Source organism: Syngnathus leptorhynchus, chromosome 10, assembly GCF_054491065.1.
Source record: "Syngnathus leptorhynchus isolate UIUO chromosome 10, UIUO_Slep, whole genome shotgun sequence".
NCBI lineage: Eukaryota > Metazoa > Chordata > Actinopteri > Syngnathiformes > Syngnathidae > Syngnathus > Syngnathus leptorhynchus.
In genome coordinates, this window is record NC_141204.1 from 3,088,828 (window position 1) to 3,101,123 (window position 12,296).

A 12,296-nucleotide genomic window follows, 5' to 3' on the forward strand; every position below is an offset into this window, starting at 1 on the left:
AGTGCTTTTTTTTTTTTTTTTTTAGCTGCCCTAAAGCGACCATATATAACAAAAAGCACACTAATGGTGTACGGCTCCAATGCAGAAGATATATTGCATATAAAAAAATGTCAATAAAAATGTCTTGCTGTTAATTCTAATTTACAACTTGATTATGAAACCTATTTGCATGTCGGGCATCACCGTGAAGCCGCTCCCCCGCATCAGCTTTTTATTGCCATATCAATACTTTATTTTCTACATTGCGACATTGTGAAGCGGCTTCATAATTCATGCTTGCGTTGACCCGCTAACAAAAAAAAAAAAAAAAAAGGAAAGCTCAGCGGGAAAGCGTGCGAAATCAAAAGAGTGCTTCAATAGACCGCCGTGTTTATATATCAGGTGATAGGGTGATATATAAAATATCACCCTTTGCTAATGATTGGATGTGGTAATGTGCTCCACAAAAAGTCTCCACTGTTCCATTCAGGTGTTATTAAAGTGCATTAGGAATTGTGCTGCTGCTTGGGTCTTCATTTTGGGGCCTGTAAATATGACTGTGCTTTCATTTTCATGTGATCATTCAATTGGAGTTTCATTCAAATAGACAATGCGGTCCCCGGTGCTTCGTTGATGTTCACATCCTTTAAAATCGCATTTCCTACGTTAACGTTCAACGGCCAGCCATTACCCGGCAGGATGATGTTCCAATGTCCTGTTTTGGCTTTTCAAGTGTTCCGCTAATTATTTTGTTTAATCTTATAATCGTAAGAAAACTTTAAAGTGCCCAAAATTTAATTAAACCAAGCTGCTGCGCGGTAACTGTGGCTCAATACTGGATTGATTGTATCAAAGTTGGCCCAGGCTTGATAATTGATATTTCAGCTCTACACATTTTGTCAATATCGTCTGGGATTTTATAGTCAGATCTTGGAAAATTGTCATCTTAGGGTAATAAGTAGAAGCCACGGTAATACTTGTGGAACCCGAGCTTCTCAAACTCTTCATATAATGTACACGCGTAGTAGGCGGAAATACTTGTAAAAAATGAGACAGAAATTGTAGTCCCAAGAAATAGAAATAAAAAAAATAATGGAAACAGATTTCCTGTGAAAACCAAAACCAAAAATTCATACTATTACAAGAATACGAAAATCTGTGATGATATTTCGCCAACTGTGTTCACTCCCACAACGGCGCAAGCCCCCATTTCTAATTGAAAGAAAAACCCCACCCACCCTCATAGCTCTGCGCTCGTCTTTGCCACCAAAATAAGGCCCAAAAAGTTCCAAGTAAAAAAGCAGTGGTTGCGCATGCACCCCAACACGCAAGGCCTCGCTAAATATTTGTCTTATTTATTAATATTCCTGTCATCAATGCCCGCTCTGATTGCTTTTGTGGACTCATCCATCTGTTTAATTTCACTTGCCAAACGCGATGCCACTTTTATTGATGAGCCAACTTCATTCCAATGGCTGATAAGAGCGGATCAGCGGCTTTACTGGGAGTTGTAATGAATTTTAATGGGTTCACCATCTCCGCTTCCATTTGTCACAGGTGTTCATACTCGACCCCCACTTCCCCCCCCCCCACCCCAACAAACCACCCACGCCTTATGCTTTATTGATAACCAAACGTCGCTCATTCTTCTCCCCGCGCAACACCTTCATTTGGCGCTAGTCATCACTCCAGCCTAATCCCTTCAAACCTCCATTAAGCCTCTATTCATTCCCGTGTAATGACTGCGGTCGTCCCGGTGCATTTCACCTCCAAGGGTTTTTAAGATTTACAAAGGATTAGAGAGCAGCCAATGTATTTGCTTGCTCGTGGATGTTGGGTAATCCAGCGGATACGTTGACGATAGCGCACTTGAAAGGGGCGGCACGTGTAACAGGGTCGCCGACGTGAAAATGTGACACCTTTTGTCGCGAGGCAAAGATGAGCTTATAAATAAGACATCGGGTTTGAATCGGGTGCCGCGCCTGTTGTGTTGTGTCGTTTCCGTGTTGCCGTGTGTCGAGCTGCTTCAAACACCTGCTTCTCCCGCAAACATCTACAAAGTGAATAATGCATCGGTGCATTGATGTGTTTAACATCCCCACGCCTTCATCCCCCCCCCCCCCCCGCCCCTCCCTGTGAAAGTTTCCGCATATGACGCACGCGACTGACATTTGGCTGGATTGCACCCTAATGAATGCAGAAAAATAAATGACACACTTGTGGGGTGGGGTTGGGTGGGGGGGTTGAATGATTTGTCCTGGCGCGTGACTTTTTTTTCAATGAGTGTGACTTGTCCATCAGGGAGCAACACGGGGGGAGGATGGAAAGGGCATTTTATTGGAAGTGGGTTCCCACTGTTTTTGATGTGTCACTCCAAGCTTGGAGAAGGCTCCAGGCTTTAGTTCCCAATGCTTGAATTCATGCGCTGTGCTATACACATATGAATAATTCTACTCTTGATTTATACGTTCTCAAAACTGCGAAAAGTACCCCAAATTGGGTGAGATGGCTAACCCAACGCTGGGTCCAAACATCGGCCCTCAATTTTTTTCTCTCTAGCAAATCAGGTTATCAATAACGATGATATCATATGTACTATAGTTAGTTTATATTTATGAATAAAGCAACAGGTGGAATTGTAATAGCTATAAATTACAATGCATGGTTAAAAAAAAATTCTGCAAACTCTAATTGGTCAAACCTATTTTTTGGGTTGTATTGAGATTAAAAAAAAAAAAAAATCAACATTTTTTTTGTGGCTGTAACCAATTATTGGCATTTCAGTCCATTTCATATTGATTTAAAACCAAAATAAATTGAGTGAAAAATCTGGTTGTGGTACCACAAGTCCAACACTTTATAGACATCAAATATAGGCTTACAAATGTGTAAATGAAGTGCGAAAAAAAACAGCAACTGCTAAAACAGACGCGTGTGCAAATGTGCAATGGAGGGTATAAAAAGGTGTTGCTTGAGATGCACGGCATATTATTTATGGGAATGAATAAATAAATACTGGCATCGTGCGTGTGCTATACGTTCCAGAGATGATTCCTTAAAAGTTGAGCTTGCTTACGTAAATAAAAAGAGTTACAAGCTTGTTTCTTTACACAATGACTCATTGGTCTCGAGTGGGACATCACACGCTCTCCAAACAGTCGTAACACTTGATAATCACAAAAGAGGAACAAGAAAGAAAGAAAGGAAGCGGAGGAGGCACAATGGAAGCCAACCCAGGAGAGCGATGCCATCAGCAGATTTTATGATTGCTCCGTGCGAGACGGGTCCCCGCTCCAGACGTTAATTTGTACGAAAAGGTGAAGGGCAGCGCGTCGACGCACCGCCTCCGTCTTACTATTGAGACTTTCTAACGACTGGTGAAAGGAAACCGATGTCACCGTGTTAAAAATCGCACCGACTTTTTTAGCCTCTTCCTCCTCCCGTGCCGACAAAGAAATGTCGGCCATTTGCAATTTATTCCCATTAATGTCGTAAGTAATGAAGAAGGAAATGGACAGCTTTACGCGCCCATAAAATAAAGGCTTGTGCATCTCGTGACAGCTTTTATGATGCTTTACTAAAAAAGATGTCCCCGATATTTACGAGGCCCAGTGTCTATGGCGCTTGAATGATGGTGACGACACCAATGGATGACATTGTAACATGTCGATTAAATGGAAAAAAAAAAGGGCCTTCACTCAAATATATGTGTTGTGTGTTTCTAGGTGATCCTCATGTTAACGAAATACTACGACTTCAATTCGGGCAGAGTGACGGAAAGTTCTTTATGGAGGTAAGACCGATTCCCAACAGACTGATGAATTGGGTTGAAGAGTTGGGTTCAAAAGGCGGGTTATGATAATTTGGGATTTTTTTTTAAATTCAAGATAGTTTTTTTGTTGCCTTGATTTTATTATTATTTTTTTTGTCAGTTAATTTGGATTAATTTCTCAAACAAGTTTGTAATTAAATGTAAATTATTTTTGTTTTTTTAATTATTGTATTTTTTATTCTTTTATTTTTATTTTTTTATTATCTTTATAAACTTATTGCAAATCTGCACATTTGCCAATTTCTTTAAAAAAAAGTCAACATTTTCAATATATTTTTTTCAGGATTTTCTTTTTACATAGAAAAAGTAAATCGAGTGATGCAGGCATGCACCAGGCTGCTTTGTTTTTTTCATGAACATTTTTAACTCTAAAGTCAAATACAAAAATGTCCCCCCGCAAGCACAGTCATAATAATTGTAATAATAATGAGAAGTCATCCCCTCTCTATGCACGCTACACGGGATCGTCTTGTTTATTTTGATAATTAGAGAAATATCCATTCATCTAGCAAATTGCTTGCTGAATTCTGCCGTTGCAATTTTCCGCCTGCCTGACATGCTTAATGATAGCATCAGCATCCGAAGCGCTAGGTGTTGCTCCTTCTCTCTCTCTCTCTCTCCTCTTCACCGTATCCTCTTAATTGAATTTTAGATCCACAGATTACGGCAGCACATACGAGAAACTTAATGAGAAAGCCGGGCCCAAGACCATCCTCAGCTACTTGTATGTCAGTCCCAACAACAAACGCAAGGTAAGTTTTCCCGCTCTCGTGAAGAGAAAAAAAAGGGGTTGGGGGGGGGGGGGGGGGGGTTAAAAATAAAAATCCCGCCTGTCAGGGCTCATCATCACTACGCGCGAGTTGCTATCATTTTCACTGCAAAGCAGCCCCGAGGGAGGCCGCGGCACGAGTGTGTACGTGCACGAGTGGGAGCAGCACAGTGCGTGAGCACGAGCGAGCCCTCCAGCACGGTAGCTGTCAGGTCGGGCGGCTGATCTCCGCCGTCTCCTTTCTCCTCTCATTTCAGATCATGCTACTGACCGACCCGGAGGTGGAGAGCAGCCTGCTCATTAGCCTTGACGAGGGGGCGTCCTATCAGAAGCACAGCTTAGCCTTTGATATCCTGAGTCTTCTTTTCCATCCCGAGCAGGAGGACTGGATCTTGGCTTACAGCCACGACCAAAAGGTAACACCCAAAGCTGTCAGATGGTGTCAAAACTGCAGGAGGAGGGGAAAAAAAAAAAAAAAAAAAAAAAGCAGAGTTAACACAATCGCTGGATGGGAGCAAAAGGTGATGCTGATGGTGCGCTTGTTACTTCCACGTGAGTCTTCAGTCAGGTTTTACATTGCGGGTACTATGAGGACAGCGTAGAAACTGCCGTGTCTTGAAATTGATCAACAATTCTTCAAAAAAAATAAAAAAAGGCCTCGATGTTCATGGCCACTCCCAGTTGAAGTCGATGTCAACTAAACATAAAACGAAGACAGTCTTCAGTGTTAGCTTAATGCTAATGCTCGCACGCGATATAATAGAACAGTGTTCAGCATCGTCCAAAATGGCCCCAAAGCAAAACTTTTATTGCTTCGACCCGAGTTCAAAAGTTCCTCTCAGAAATATGACTCGGTGAATTTGCAAATGCCAAACGGCCAAAACATTCACCACATGATGCCCCCCCCCCCCCAGAGACCTGCTCATTTGTATACAACCCATTAAAAAGTCAATTTTCCAATTTTTTTCCATTTAAATTTATCCGCCTGAGTGCAGATAGTAACGGCCCAATGCACACATCCCCAAGGCACGTTGTCATATTTTCACAACACGCCACGATGGCTTTGTGTCCGTTGACCCCCCCCCATTAATCCCAAATCAGGTCTCCACGCTCGGTGACATCACAAACCAAATAAACGAGGGCGGGGTTTACCGCATGGCGACCTTGCAAACGACGTGATGTGATATTGATGCACGCGCACGCGCGCGCAGCCTTCGTTAGTTGGCGCCGAGCCCGCTGTCTGCTTCGCTCAACGCGGCGGGGCATCAAACCGCGGCCCCCCCAGCTGGCTATTGCGCGACTTGATATCGAGAGAGCCGAGCAGGCGAGGTGTGAGAAGTGAGATAAATGGTGCGGTGAGGAGATGAAAGCCTCATGGACAAACCATCCACCGCCCCAATAAAGATGCGCTGGACAAGTTTGCCCCGCGGTCATTCCGTATGTCTTTGTAAAGCTCAATTTCAGCGTTTCTTTCATCACACCCGCTGCACGATTACTCTTGGATTGGTTTCATTTTCCATTTATCGATTGTCTCGTCTTGTCTTTTTAAAAGTTGCAAGTGGTGAAATGAGACAAAAAAAAAAAAGATGTGAATCCTCGTAAGAGCCTTTTGGCGCTAACAGGCAAACTGTCTGAATCGTTAAACGGGTGCTTTCACACTCCCTTTGGTTTGCTTTCGTTTTTAGCGAGCGAGCCGTCCGACCTTGATCCGAGCCGCACGGCAAATGAACCAATTACATTTGTCCCTTTAGCGTCATAATGATGATGTAACCACGTGGAAAGTGTCTGACTGGTAATTTGACGTGCACATGTTCTGTTCGCTTGGTATCTCTTTGAAACAAGCGAACGAGCATTTGTTCTTGTTAGCTGACATATTATGGGAAATTAAACCACTTTGGCCCTGCTGAGTCATTTGTGTAACACAGAGCAGCAACTCATTTTAATGAGGCTAGAAGCAGAAGGGTGGAGTCTGTTAGTTGTAAAGGTGTGTATTGTGATTCATTATGCATTTGTAAATTCAGTTTAGCTTAATGCTAACCGACAATCCAAAATGCCATGTACGGGCTAAAGACTAAAACTTGTAGAGAGATAAATACATATATTCTTTATCCTCTGTGAAGAATGACTCATATTAGTCCATACTGATGAATTGAAATGTCTCATCTGTCTGTCTTACTGTATACTGCCCCCAAGTGGTCATGGCCAACATATCAAAAAGTGCCCCGTTTAATAAATGCACCGTGACCAAAACTGTCGAACTATTTAATTATCTCATCACTGGACATTGACGTAAAATTCAAGACTACCACTAAAAATGCACATTAGCGACACCTTCAGGACTTAAATAGAACAACAACCCGTACAATGAACATTGTCAAGTCGTGACTCCCTTACTGTGCCAACTGTCAGCTCTGACTTTGTGTCGCATAGTGTGGGTTGGACATTTTCCTTTGGCTTATCCTTTTAAGCGTCACGGGGACATTGGAGCCTTTCCCAGCCGACCGTGGGTGAAAGTCACCCCGGATTGGTCGCCAATTAATGCAGACGTAGAGATAGACGACCATTCACAATCACATTGAGAAGGAATTAATTCAGTGTGTGTACCGCTACACTATCGCTGACCTCGGAATTGGAAAAACTAAAACAACACTCCTGAAAATAGAACAGCGTGAAAGGCGCTAGGGGAAAAAAAAGCATCTCGCGGCTCGGCACGGGGCAAAAAAAAAGTTTACAATGATGGAGAAATAATGTATTCCCTCTTGCTAATTAAGCTGGAATGCCGCTGAGTCAGTGTAAGAAGACTTCTTAAATACCCAAGCAGATCTGCATATCAAAAAGCGCCGCTTGTCTGCCGAGCATTTCATCTTTCCTGTTAAATTTGCACGAACGGCACATTTCATCTTCTCGCAGGTCTTTCTGAAATACGACGACTCGAACAAATCTGATTTTTGTCTTAATACTTAAATCTTTGAATGTTCCTCTTTTCCAGCTGTACGTCTCGGTGGAATTTGGGAGGAGGTGGCAGCTTGTGCACGACAACGTCGTCCCCAACAGATTCTACTGGTAAGCCAACAAATAGTTGTTTGTTTTGACTCCGCCCCTTCCCTGACAATTTGTAGACAAACTATGTAGCTTATGGGACATCCAATATTTATAACATAGGGATAAAAAGTCTACTGATTATGACATAGTACTGTATTAATAAGATTGACCACTAAGTGGCAAACAGTAGAGAAGAAGAATTTTAGTCGTGATTGATTGTCTTTAAGCCGAGAAATTTATTCAATGGAACCAACTGACGTGTTTTTTTTGTGGTCCATAAATGTGGAATGACTCGTACAAAAAAAAAGGGACAAAAACACCATTTACGAAACACTGTACTTGATGAGATTATGTGAGAGAGACACTGGGAAGGCAGATCTTGTTTTGAGTCAATTATAAATGTCTCCCTTTCTTTTTTCTATCATAATGTACCAAGCCCATGTTAATATTTGATGCCGCGAATGCATTCAACTCATGAAATATCGAGTAATCACGTTCATACGCTGGCCATCCCGTGCTTTGGGTTTGATAGCTGATGAATATTCATGGCCGACCCGAGGCGTTGTCTGCGCACGCCGACGCTTTTATCAGTGTAAATAGCCAGATTAAAAGGCCCGCGATGAATGTTTCATCGCAAACGCCTTTTTATTGTCGGCGCTGGGAGAAATACTCAAGGGAGGAGCCGACGACTTGTGGATTTGATGCCCGGCTAAGAAGAAAGGCGGCGGCGGCGTGTTAAATGAAGACGGCGGCAAACTGACATTTGAGCCCGATGTTGTAAAAGAGGGAAACGGTTAAGTGCTGTCTGACAGTGCTTTTTGCGTTCTCGTCAGGTAAATGAGAGAAGACGTTATTGACATTTGGGTTTGCCATTAGTCTGTCTGAATTGAAAACAAAATGGCGGCGTTTTGAAATGAGGCACATTTAGAGGTTCCAAAAGATTTGACATTTGGATTTGGAACAAGAATTTGCTTTCAAATTCAAACCTTGGTCAGGGATCTAAAATAGTCTTTCACAACATTCGTCGCTCTCGCCAAAGTCGACCTTGACGAAGAGCCTCGTTTTCCTGTTACATTTGATTTCTCCTCGCCAAGTAAATTCAACGGGAACATTCCCATAAATTCTCTTCAACGTTGAAGTCCCTACTAAGGAATCACACGGCTGCATCTTACACTTTTTTTTTTCCCCCCGAGAGAACCCAACAAAGATGATTTACACAAACATTTTTAACATACAGTAGGTGTGTATCGCAGGTGTGTATTAGTTACGATCTTAGGGGCAGTTTAACATCGCCGGGTTTCCATCTCGGCGCAAGGGGGCTGCTGTTTACTGATAGAATAGGATGAAGGATTGGACAGAAAGTCCATTAAAAGAGATGGAGCTGGGAAGCAATTACAGAGTGCTGAGGGAGGCAGGACGCCCGCTTGTTATATTAGAGGCGCCCGCCACGGAAAATGAGAAGAAGCCGAGCCGGCTGGCCGGCCGGCCGCTCCCGTGTCAAAACAGACGCTATTAATACAACAAGTGGACACCGCTGTCAGTTGCCACATTAGCGCCGGCAAGGGGGGGAAAAAAAATAATTCTCGACTAAAAGCCCCGCCAAATGACTAAATACACCTCGGCCATAAAACACACTTCAGGTCACACGTCCTTCATTTTTATAGAGCTGCCGTTCGGATTTGTGCTCCCTCGTTATCGAAGAGAATCATCGAGCGTGACCACTAAATATGGATCGCGTAGCCTTTCCGGATATTATTTATCTAACCACGGCAGATTGCTATTTACATATTATCCATAATACAATAGCACGTTATTATGACTACAGAAAACAAATGCACGGTTCATATACGGAGTGAGAGAAAGTGGACACTCTATTAGGTACACCCACTCAACCAAGATGTGTGGCTCATATTTATAATTTCCATGAATCTCATTTGTTGTGTGACGCTGGAGAGGAAATTGATCAGATGTCACCTTTATCTTTCGGGGTCATTTAAAAACTAATCCCAGTTGCCACGGTAACAGTGTTGAATGTTTGGTCTGTTCCCCATCTGGCGATGCTCCCCTCCAGGATTTGTTGTCACTCAGCTACTTGACTTAGATATGAGCCGCGTCCTGAAATGAAAGCTCTTAGTCTCTTTTTGAATTAGTCATAAAGGGTTACGAGGGCGGAGGCGAAACTTTGGTCATTAAGCCGTTATGTTTCTGCATGTCGTATTTTGTCAGTCAATGAATTGAACCAACCTGCTCTTTTGTTCTGTTCCAGGTCCAGGTTGGGCTTGGACAAGGAACAAGGAATGATCCACTTGGAGATCAACATCTCGGAAGGACGTCAGTGCATAAACCTTCATTTTCCCAATCCCTTTAAATATTCCACACACTCTCCCCCCGAACTAAAAATGTTCACTGGCCGCTCGAAATGAGCTTTATTAATTTATTTTCCAAAGGCCAGCCTGCCACTTGGCTCTTTCCTGGGCCGCGTGTTAATGTCGTGTCCCCGGGGACGGCTCGCCGGGCTGACGCTAACTATCCGGGACAGCTCTCGCCACTTTCCACATGAGAACCGGTCTCGCTCGCCAAAATTCAGCATTTTCAAAATTCCGCCTAAGCGCCGCTAAAACCTTCATCGCAGCCCACACAAGCTTGTTTGTTTGTTTGTTTGTTTTGTCTTTGTTGTATTTTTAGCTCTCTTGTTTGCCTTTGCCCACAGGGTCGCAGTACATCACTTGTAAGCTTCAAAATTGCTCCGAGGGAAACAAGGGCAAGCCTTTCCCCGGGTTGATCATCCCCAACTCCCTGGTGGTGCAGGACGAATACGTTTTCATCCAGGTGTTTTTTTTTTTTAACATTTCAAGGCTTCATTAAAAGTCGATTAAAAGCCGTAAAAAGCGTCGCATTCAATTGCGTCTTAATGCACACTTGTGTTTTTCATTAAGTAAAAGGGGGCCGTTATCCTGCGAGGGGAGGGGGCGAGGAGGGGCCGAGATTGAAAATCACAGCGATCATCTCCACTACAATGAGCAAAGTGCTAATCGGCCCGCATTTTTAAGCACAGCGTGACTTGTTTGACACACGCCGGGAAACATTTATAGGGAAGTTTGTCAACACTTAAAGCCTAAATGTGATTACCTGTGTTCTGTTTGCAGGTGCCAACAGGAGGCCGATCCGTCCATTACGTGTCCTACAGAAGAAACTCGTTCTACCCGGTTAAGCTGCCAAAGTACACTCTACCCAAAGTAAGACGACACCACATGGTATCTGGAGTGTTGAGCCGTTGGGTTACTTTGATGTTTGCGGTCTCGCCTCAGACCGGACTAAAAAGGATTTGGGCTTGATTTGCAAAATCTGTGGAGATTTCTTGTCAACCCGTTGCGATTCTCCACACGGAGGCTGCGTAAAAACAAAAGCAGCGCTAGCCGAGACACGCGTATGAGGGAAGATTAGTGGAAAGCTCAACCTAGGATTATTTTTGTGTCAAGACCTCTTCTGCTTTTAGAAGTCATCTGCACAAAATGGGTTACTACAAATGTGTTGAGCTTGAAAAATGTGTTTTGCTCCGATCAACCAATCAGAGGACAAAAAAAATACTGATGTCATCGATGGCTCGCTCGCTAGCTTTGGGCGGAGGAATTTGAAATCGAATTGGCTAAAGAACACTTTACTAATTTAGGATCACATCAATTCCGGAGGGCATCTAATCCAATATACTTTTTATGTCGGAGCAAAATGATCTTAGCTCAAGTTTTATTCCTGAACAAAATTACACATAATTTACCTCCATGGTGGCGGTCTTCTTACAGTGTAATGAAATTCATTTAGACTTTAATGGTTCTACTCGTGTGTGTGTTTGTGTGGCCCGCGTAACTCCAAAGGAGACTTTTGAGGCAGAAAAGCTCATTTGCATTAGCGCCATGTTCTTACACCATTTAGTGGAGAATAATGTTGTGCATTAAGAGGGAAGATGTAAGGCGGGCGGGGGTGGGCGAGGGTTGTCAAGAGGGATTTGCAGGCTACTATTGCGCATATCCATCCGTCTTTGTCACAAAGTCGAGGACGCACATCACCGGGCAGTGTTACTCTCAATTATCGTTAGTTATCGAGTGAGAAATCACAAGCCGCAGCGCACGTTAATGTTGTACCTTTTGATGCCTTGTTACTTAGCAACCTGCATCTACCACCACCCCCCCCTCCCTTTTTAGGACTTGCAGATTATTAGCACCGACGACAACCAGGTAGTGGCGGCTATCCAAGACTGGCACCAGAACGACTCGTACAACCTGTATATGTCCGAGTCTCGGGGTCTGTTCTTCACGCTGATGCTGGAGGACGTGGTGAGCAGCGGCGGACCGGAAGGCAACATCATGATCGACCTTTATGAGGTGGGTGCTAACATTGTAATATTTGTGCTCATGGTCAACTGTTAAAAAAAACAAAGTTAAAAACAAAACCCAAAACTTAGGACTAAAAATGGTGAATAGATTTGTTTTTGTTGGGGACCTTCTCTGCCTCCTCGCTGCTTTTCTTCTTCCTCTATCACACTGCATCTCTTATAAGTCGTAAACAAACAAACACTTAAAATCGGTGCCAGAGATGAACCGCAATACAGATATTCACTCTGCAAAGAAGAAAAAAAAAAAAACTCAACGTTGTCCCAGTGAGGAAGTCAAATAACAG

At 43.3% G+C, this 12,296-nt stretch overlaps 1 protein-coding gene across 12 annotated transcripts in view; it reads left to right on the top strand.

Moving 5' to 3' along the window:
* Window positions 1-12,296, top strand: part of LOC147049934 (VPS10 domain-containing receptor SorCS1-like) — a 78,779-nt gene that overhangs the window by 41,678 nt on the left and 24,805 nt on the right. For all 12 annotated transcript variants that reach the window (XM_085922935.1, XM_085922939.1, XM_085922937.1 and 9 more), the window contains 8 exons: window positions 3,705-3,772; window positions 4,464-4,563; window positions 4,838-4,996; window positions 7,570-7,643; window positions 9,889-9,953; window positions 10,333-10,451; window positions 10,769-10,858; window positions 11,822-12,001. In XM_085922935.1, coding sequence (XP_085779061.1) covers window positions 3,714-3,772; window positions 4,464-4,563; window positions 4,838-4,996; window positions 7,570-7,643; window positions 9,889-9,953; window positions 10,333-10,451; window positions 10,769-10,858; window positions 11,822-12,001 — 846 coding nt within the window. In that variant the 5' untranslated portion in view covers window positions 3,705-3,713. The remainder of the gene's footprint in view (window positions 1-3,704; window positions 3,773-4,463; window positions 4,564-4,837; window positions 4,997-7,569; window positions 7,644-9,888; window positions 9,954-10,332; window positions 10,452-10,768; window positions 10,859-11,821; window positions 12,002-12,296) is intronic.